The 9,425-nt window shown below is 41.6% G+C and overlaps 1 protein-coding gene and 1 long non-coding RNA gene across 2 annotated transcripts; one reads left to right on the top strand and one right to left on the bottom strand.

Moving 5' to 3' along the window:
• Nucleotides 1-4,430: 4,430 nt before the first annotated feature.
• On the bottom strand, nucleotides 4,431-6,816 carry LOC133899658 (protein PHOTOSYSTEM I ASSEMBLY 2, chloroplastic-like). Its single transcript, XM_062340687.1, has 5 exons — nucleotides 6,621-6,816; nucleotides 6,302-6,381; nucleotides 5,528-5,699; nucleotides 4,970-5,062; nucleotides 4,431-4,697 (listed from the first exon to the last, which is right to left on the bottom strand). Exons 1-5 carry the CDS (start codon nucleotides 6,814-6,816, stop codon nucleotides 4,567-4,569), a joined length of 672 nt encoding a protein of 223 aa, XP_062196671.1. The 3' UTR covers nucleotides 4,431-4,566.
• Nucleotides 6,287-7,364, top strand: LOC133899659 (uncharacterized). Its single transcript, XR_009906379.1, has 3 exons — nucleotides 6,287-6,410; nucleotides 6,521-7,020; nucleotides 7,103-7,364. It is a non-coding gene; the product is annotated as an uncharacterized LOC133899659 (long non-coding RNA).
• Nucleotides 7,365-9,425: the final 2,061 nt, after the last annotated feature.

Here is a 9,425-nt window from a genome sequence, read left to right as displayed (position 1 = left end):
CCTGTCACTTCTAACTGCTCCTACCACACTCGGTGTCAGCCCCTGCCATGGCTTGGCAGAGAGGCGTGGGGACATTTAATGCACAGGTCCCATCCCGCGTCATCCGGCGCGCCTCGGGATAGCATCACGAGGCCCAAGGCGCCTCTCCTGCCACCCTGCTGTGTCAGGCGAACAAGACCGGGCGGGCACGCCGGGTTGCTCTGTGGCTGCCTGGTGGGCCCGCTCCGCGGCGCCCGTTGCAAACGTCATCATGACGATCGAGACCGGGCGGGGGGGCGCGTTTTCAACCCCGCTGTCACTTCGCGCAGCAGCCCATAATGGCAGCTTTTCCATTTATGATGCCTTGAAACTCGTGCCCTCCCCTTCGGGGTACGCTACCGCCGGCGGGTATTTAAAGAGGAGCCGGTGGACACAGAGGGGGAGGTCGAATCCAGACAGATCGAGCTCTCTGACTCTCGAGCGAAGACCGAAGACAGCAGAACACTCAGTACAAGTACAGAAGCTGAGACCACCGAAGAACAAGAAGCCCGAAGCTCTAAGATAGACAAACATTTTTGTAACCAGCAACATCCCTGAGAGACATTCTTAGGGCATTTATAGTATCCCCACAGGAGTAGGGTATTACGCTTAGTGCGGCCCGAACTTGTCTAAAAATCCCTCCACTACATTTATTGCATTATGCATCCGATCATTCCATCCCACCTGCCATCGCATTTACACCCATTTATTTCTCCCGCAAACAGATTCAGAATCATCCTCCCGGCTGAATCTCAAAAAGAGGTCCATCTGGATCCATGCGATAAGAGTTCACCCTCCGACAGCGGTGAGTTCAAGGGCGCGGGCTAGTGCTTTTTGTGATGTTGAATTGATTTTGGATTGAATCGATTCTTTTGTGTGATGTTCAATTGAATTCTTTGTGTGATGTTGAATTGAGTCTAGGGGCAGAATCAGTTCATATGATGTTGAATTAATTCTCTTGTATAATTCTATTAGTTTGTGTGATGTTGAATCAGTTTAGCTGATATTGAATCAACTTTGATACTGAATCTGGATTCATATTCAGTGAAAGCTAGAAGCCAGAGCAGCTCTGGCATCAATTTTCTCTAATTTTATTCTCTAGAAATAACAACATTATTGGATGGTCAACCGACACTAATAGTAGACGACTATCACTATCAAGTTAAGAGTGCCCTTTTAAAAACCGGCAGTGAAACTATTTTTCAACAGACATTAATCAGCCTTTTTTAGTAGTGCTAGGGCTTAGATCTAAATTTTCAATGAATTTTATTGTACAAATGATAGATTTGAGGTCTAGCTCAGGGCTTGACTCCTGGTTAGTTCCGCCCCTGGCTAATATAGCAGGGTTATTACCGAACGAACTGTCCCTATTTATAGAACCATGGCCAGACTTGTGCTTAGTGTCAAATTCTGAACCATTTGTGATGAGTTCGTTAGAAATCTCTCTTGAAATATCTAACTACAGCTTTCCTTACTTTGCCATAAAGGATTTTGTCCATCTTACGTAGCAAATACCTTGTTGTTACTTATTCCTATTATTTCTAGAATAATTTTAAGATATTCATTGCAACGTTTTCAACACTAGCAGACTAGTCCGTGCAATAGTGCCGCTAGATTTGAAACTATATTTGTTCTCGGGTTACAACTCCAATACATATTCAATATATATATATATATATATATATCTTCTATTTAACTTTGAGCACACTAAATAAATATTCAGTGTGTCAGAAAAAAACAGTAAATTTACTCCACAACCGGAAAAGCCAGAGAAACCATCTCGCAACTAGAAAAAAATAATTTTACTCCTGCAACCGGAAAAAGCAATGCATACGGCCCACACCCACAACCGACACTCCCGTAACTGGAAAAAAGCAATCCGTTGTTTTCCGGTAAAAAAATAGGGATTTTCCGGTTTTAGAATGACTATCCTCCGTTCATTGAAGAAGGATTTTCCGCATCCAGAAAATCTATCACTTCTAACGGGAAAAAAATATCGTAAGTTCACTACCGCAACTAACCAAAAACATTGGCTCCGTAATTTGCGCGTCATGGAGTGTCAAAATGAATGCCATATGACTCAACCTGGTATGCTTTATTTCTCTCTAGGTCATTTGTACCCTCTCATTATCTCTCCTTGCTCTCTCCCCTCTTAGATCTAGCGAGTACGGCGTCAGATCCGGTGAGTGCGAGGGAAGAACAGCACCACCTCTCTTGTGGATCTACCTAAATCTCCTCCAGTACAACCATCCAATCAATGTCACATAGCTTCATTCCTCATTAGATACGGGTAATCATATAATCAGACGCGTCTTTTAGTTATTTTTCTTGTATTTTTGCTGAATTGAATGATTTAATTATGTTCCAATGGGTTTTGTTATTGGGTGCATGGCATCGGATCTGGCGAGTGAGGGAAAGAATGGCGCCGGCTCTTCCATGGATCTACCCAAATCTTCCTGGTAGAAGCATCCAATCGGGACCCATAGCTTTGTTCCCCATTATATATATAGGTAACCAGATGATCAAATTAGTCGTTTGGTTATTTTCCTATTTTTGTTATTTTTTTGTATTTTTTTCTCAACTATTTGATTATGTTCCAATAGGTTTTTTTTATTGGAGATTTAATTTTCAAGTACAGGGGAGTTATCAATTATCGAGGTTTTGTGATTTTTTGGAAGGGTGATTTTATATTGTATCATTCTTGATCGACTTTATTCTATGAAAACATGTTGTTTTCATGTCACGTCAAGCCATTTTTTTGGTTCAAGCCAATAGCTATTTTTTAGTCGAGGAATAAGTGTTTTTTGGTTTTTTAATATGTGTTTTTCTATTTTATAACATTTTTCGGCTCTCCTATTTTATAATATTTGTTCTCCTATTTTATAATAAAGATTTTTTAGATGAAAACTACATATGTTTCCCACCCATGGACTTCTTTACAACATGTGTGTTTACTGTTATATAATGTGTGTTTTCTGTTTTATAATATATCTTTTTCTGTTTTATTACATATGTTTTTTTACATTCCTGTTTTCTAATGTTTTCCCATTTATAATGTGTATTTCTGACTTTCTGATTTCTTAATATGCGTTTTTCTATTTTATAACTAGTGTTTTTTTGGCTTTTAGGTTTCTTAATAGATTAGTTTCTGTTTTTTTCACATGCAAGCCTGTTTGGTCGCTCTGGTGGATTCTGATTAGTCCGGGCGGCGCATGGAATAATATTTAACGTGCAACGTGTTAAATGCGTGATATATATATATATATATACTAATTTTTGAGATATTTATACTAATTTTTAAAATGTATATACTCGTTTCTAAATGCTTACCATAGAGAAAAATGAAAACCAAGTGGCAGTAGTATAATCTGGCAATCTGAGCAAAACAACAGTACGGACGCATTTTTTAGTGTTTGGGCTTTATGGGCTTTCCTCCATAGCCCATATACTGAAGCCCAGCAGAAAAAAAATAGCCTACACACGGAGGTGAGCTAGGGTTAGAGAGCTTGCTCATTATATAACCCGCGCCATCCCCCTCCCCATCCAGCGCCCAGCGCCGCCGTCCGCCGCCTCGGCATTGCCCTATTGCTACCGCGGCGAGACGGCTGCCTCCATCGTCCACGCCTCGTCTCTCTCTCTCTCTCTCTCTCTCTCGTTTCGGGGCCGATGACTGGATATCTTTTGTCCGTACCATCTGATCTTCTGATGCATCGCATTTGCCAAATTGTCTCTGAGGCCCCGGATCCATCTCCTCCGTGTTGTTCGTCGTTTTTTTGTTCTTTTTATGGGTTGCTTTCCGGATCGTCGTGGTTGTGCTTCTTTGTTTTGGTGACCAGGTCACTCACGGGCAACAAATTAGAGTCTCTGATGCGCTCCTTTCCGTAGCGCATTCAGCGCTGTACGTTGCCGACAGCGAGCTCGGAATAAGTTATCATGCACGCGCCGCCTTCCCTGTGCGTCGTGTGCATCCCGATGTCCGACACTTCTCGCATCAGTTCAGTCCTTGCAAGCTCAAGAGCCTTGCATTGTTCATCTGTCGATGCACAGGATCTTGAGCTTTTCCAATATCGAACGAAAATGTTGTTCTGATCTAGGCTGCTTGTATAATCTCAGAACGTAAGGACATACATGGGTGCTTTGGTACCACCTGAACAATATACAATCACTATATAATTGTGTAAAAGCATGTACACCAGGATGCTTTGAGGATGTGTTTACATAAAACAACTGTTTTTTTCTCCCTATATAATTGTGTAGCTTGTTTAGGCAGAGGATAAGGTATCTAAGCATCGCTGTTTACATTATTAATGTTAATAAGATAGTTAATTATTGCATTGGAAATTATAATTTGTATAAATTTGCATAACTCTCTTTAAGCACATAGTATTGTTCATGTTCTAATAATCTGAACGTTAGCAAGCAGAAATCCTCATCGAAGTCTCTTTTGTGAAGACGAATTTTTTTTTACATCCGAGAACTACATTTGTCTCAAATATTACTCCCTACTCGTGAACCAAGAAGCTAAATCCTTTGGTGAGAAGGGTTGATCTACGAGTTTGGCAATATCTTGCCATTGTACATCCTGTCGAGTAATTCTTTGGCTTCTGGTCGCCGGAGGAGTCCCTTGTTGTTCGGCAGCCCGGTTCCAAGACAAACTGGACAGACCAGCTTTCCTCGGCCTGATGACATTGATCAGGAGCATGATTAATGCTTGAAATCTTAGAAAAAATTAATAGTCGAATTATTGTTTGATATTTAGGTGGGTTCATAACAAGGCCAAAAAGCAGGATTCAAAAGCAATCATGCTGTACTGGATGCGTCTGAAACTGATAACTGGATTTCCTTGTCATGATCAAACTACAATTGTTTCATGTACCAAAAACTATATGCATCTATTTGAAAGAAATAAAGAAAATGAAGAACCAGATAACAGCAGAAGTAAAGAGCATACCATAGCAGTTCGGGCACTCTGTGAATTCATAGACATCTTTTGCCCTCTTTCGGTTGAGGGCCTTCCATTTTCCTGTGCCGCCGCACATGTCACCTGAATCCAGCTGAAAATGAATTATCACTCCAAGGAAAAGGAGTCACCAATTTGTAGTTTTGCAAGAATTGAAGTTCGTGTCATAAAACTTTACGCCATAGTTCTAAAAAAATACTGCACATACTGGATCAGTATGCTCAATTGATCAACTCATTTGTGCAAAAATTAGCTTCAACTCATTTGGATTAGTATGCCAGCTAGCCACTCCAAAGTAGCACAACTGATTTGTTGTTTCTTAGAATTTGACCAAATAGCCTTATATGAAATGATAAAAATGAAAAGCGCAAAGCATGCCTCAGTATATTTGCATCTAATGGTATAACCGCAAGTTGTTAGCAATTCAAATCAACAAAACCATTAATTCAAGAGTTCTGTTTCTGTTTTTGTTCCTGTTAAAGGTGAAAGCTCTATTCATAGGACTAGGACTGATAAAGGCATTGAGATCAAAGTTATCGGAACCCTTACATATTACAGCACCGCTACCATTACAGTTTCGGCATACAGCTTTCAGTGTGCCGCGCTGGTTCATATCTGCGGCAAGTCCGTTTGGTGTACAAATTGTTGGGCCTGATGCACTGATTAATGTCACAGCACAAAGGCAAGCAATACATTTTCGTCTTGAAGGAGTATGTTCTTCCTGTATAAGAGAAAGAAATGAGGCATTCGATCAGTTGAAAGATAAGGGAATCCGGTAAAATGCTGCTGGAAATTAATAACAGTTAACAAAGACCACAACACAAAGTGCACCTTGTGGCTCTTCTGCTAAGATAAAACCAATTCTCGAGCGATTAGAAACATTTCACTCAAAATTTGTTCATCAAAGGCAGGACCTCAGGATTGTGGTCGTCAAAAGTCACAACTCAAAAGCAACATAAATACATAATGCACATGATAGACCAAGAGTCCAAGACTATGAGAGCAGTAAGATTCCGTCGGTCTATAGCTGAACGAACACATAAACAATTCTTCAATGTTGCTTAAACTTAAAACAGAAAACCCAAATAGGAAATCTGACTCGTCTAGAATCTAAACATACGACAATGGGACAAAATCACAAAATAATACTATCTTCTCTTATCCATCTCTTATCTCAACTCTGTGATTGCAGAGATGGATTGGAAGAGAACGAAACTGGAGAGGGAGCACTTAACCTGAACACTATTATTGTTTCAAAGGTTACAACAATTGGGCACATGCTCAGTGAAGAGTAATAGGACATTAAGAGAAGGCATCACTCACAAGCTTGCCCTTAGTGGAGGACTTGTCCGCGCATTCCTTTGAACCTTCGTCTTTCGAGCAACACCTGATCTGGGGTCGCACTGAAGCACAACCATGCCAAGAACTGAAGGTCAGTCTCAAGTCTCAACACCAAAATCAGCATAGATATATTTATCGAAGATAACCATCCCCTCCCAAAGCAAGAAACACACTAAGCATAATTCTGTGTATCTTCAGCAGAACGCAGCATGATGGCAATGCCAAATCCTGCAAATTTGCTGCCCAAGAACGAGCACTCTGAGCACGCTCCAGACCACCAGTAGAGAAAGAAAAAATTCACCTTTATTCGGCTGGCGGGCTCCTCTACCGACGGAGGCGGCTCGGTAGCGCGAGAAGAACGCAGGGGAGATGGACGAGACCGGTGAGAGGAGCGAGTGGCAGCCGGTGCCTGCCATTGCCGCCTGCCTCTCTCGGCGTTGTGAGGACGAGAAGAGGAGGGGAGCGAGCGGCTGGAGATTGGGTTCGGCCCCGATCATATTTGGGTGTTTGGGTCCGACCGAGCCAGGCCGGCTTCTGCTCAGTCTCAGACCGAAGAGGCCGAACCGATGGGAAGTGGCCGCGCCGCCCAGGCACACGCTTCTGTATCAGGCGGCGCCGGCAGCAGTAGGAGCTTGGCGGAGGATAAAAAGCCGCCCTTCCGGCCCGCCCCGGACGACACCAAGCCCGTCCTCCGCGACCCGGTCCGTCTTCTTCCCTGACCTGCGATTTCTCGCTTGTGCGGTCGTGATGGTGTGACGAGGGTCTTGCTGCTTCGGTGTGCAGATCTCGCGGTCGGACCCCGTGGAGGTCGAGCAGGCGGTGCTGCGGCCACCACCCTTCCCCTGACACCGTGCGTTTGTGCCAGGTGCGACCTCTTGGTGGACAATTCCGCTCCTGCCTAGTGTTTCGTTCACATATTTTTGTTGAGAAAATTGCATATACAATACCAAGACAATGTATATTATCCAGTACTCCACTAAATGAAAATCCTACGCAGAACGTTGTTAATTTCGAAATTTAAATTGGTTTGTTGTCTTGGATTTTCTTTGCATTTGGGAGTTTGCAATGTGTAGTGTTGTGCTTGTGTAGCCAGAGCAGGATGATGTGTCCTTTCTTGCTACTTGCCTTCATACATTTGATTGTACTTGGTAGTTGGTATATGTAAGAATTGTTGGATGTATGTTTCTGTGCTATGTATAATTATTTTGTAACTGACACATGTAATAATTCGGATGCTTAGCTTACCTATTTTACTATTTGAGTTAAGAAATAAACCGTACTGCCTGTAACCTTCTAGCTTAGGCCCTGTTTGTTTCAGCTGTAGATTGTGAAAAGCAGCTTGTAGATTATGGATCGTAAGAAGCTGGATTGTGGATTGTTAGAATCTGGTGGAAAGCAGATTGCTGGATTGTTACAATTTGTGTGTTGGATTGTAACAATTCAGCTTTTTCAACCAGCTGTTTGTTTCAGCTTTTGGATTGTGATCAGAATCTAGCTTTTACAATCCAGCTGTTTGTTTCAGCTTTTAGATTTTGATCACAATCCAGCTTTTATAATCTAAAACAAACATGACCTTACACTGTCCCCAATCTTGTGGAAACAGTGCTCCCAGCCACTTGAAATGTTTGATCGATATGCTAGCTTATATGCATTGGTGGTCAAGAGAGACAAGGGCATTACGATGTTTGCAGTATATCAGAGCAATAGTAGTACATATTAAAACTGCTCTGTTTGTGTACAACGAGAGCAGAATGATGTCTCCTCCTTGATAGTTACTCTGGAGTTTGGTTGTGTGAAGCGTTAGTAATCCGCCCTTGATCATAATTGGTGTATGTAGGAAGTGTTCATGTATATCTGTTGAAGAAAAAGGTCTATTTTACTCTAGATCCACATGAGCACAAGGAGTTGGCTTGTTTGTTCAGGTTTACCCTGAATAGAGCATATAAACCTGGGTCGCAGCCTTGGTAGTTCTTGGTTAAACTAGTTGGCTATTACAATTTGCAGATTTATTAGAAGTTTAGAACAATAATTCCAGAAGTTTGCAGAGATTATCTTTTACTCAAAAATTGTGCTGCTCAGAATTATTTTGACAGTATGGGGGAGATAATATGGAGTTTGGCATCCAGTGTAAACCTGTTTTGTAACTATGACGATGGCTATTCTGAACCTGCAAATATGCTCCTTTAATAATTTGGTGGCAATACTCATTCCAGTAGAGTGACACACCTAGAATAATTGAAATTTCCCTATAGTTTCTTTTTGGAGTAAATTCATTTGACACCACCCCCCCCCCCCCCCCGGCAAAAGAAATTCATGAAGTCTAATCCTTTTAAGGGATCTGGTTCTTCTTTATCTTACATAAATATCACTCCAAAAGTTAAAAGATAATTGATTGGCATATGGACTTGCTAACAGTTGTATTTAGATTCCTCAATCAAAATGGTACAGCAGTTTCTCCCTGATGAATTTGCCATGTCAGCTTGTAACAAACAAGTGATGACTTTACAAAGGAGGTGTGGAAGGAGATCACCACATGGTTCAACCTCCAAATCTTATCAGACATGGAAGAACAACTAACAATTAAAAGATGGTGGCAACAGGCACGTAAGAAGGTGACACTTAATCAGCGACAAATGTTTGACGACCTTGTCATCTTTTGGTGGAATATTTGGAAAGAAAGGAACTAGAGAATTTTTGAAAACAAACATCTATCAGTAATAGAGGTGGCTTTCCGGCTCAAGGAAGACATAGACCAGTGTCATTTAGTTTCTACCTTTTTCTCTTAAGCTTACAGCTTGTTGTTAGCAATTTTCTCTTTGCTTAGTCTCGATGCTCAGAGTGGGTCTTTGATTGGTGGTTTCTTCTATGTTTTCGCCCCCCTGCGTGCTAGGGACGGGGATTTGGTTTCGATATCGGGGAAGCCAGCCTTGTCTCGCGTTTATTCTTTTGTAAATACCCTTTTTATTCCTTCTAATATATGATCGGTAATTCTTTTGTCGTCCTTTTCGAATTTTTTTTTTTTGATGATCTTATAGCTCCAACGACTTTTACCCTTACCTCTATGCTCATGTCTTAATTGTCAAATCATGACTTGTATGTTCAATGC

The sequence above is a fragment of the Phragmites australis genome, chromosome 18, assembly GCF_958298935.1.
Source record: "Phragmites australis chromosome 18, lpPhrAust1.1, whole genome shotgun sequence".
Lineage (NCBI taxonomy): Eukaryota > Viridiplantae > Streptophyta > Magnoliopsida > Poales > Poaceae > Phragmites > Phragmites australis.
The sequence above is the reverse complement of the archived record's forward strand: the minus strand, read 5'-3'. Positions and strand labels throughout refer to the sequence as shown.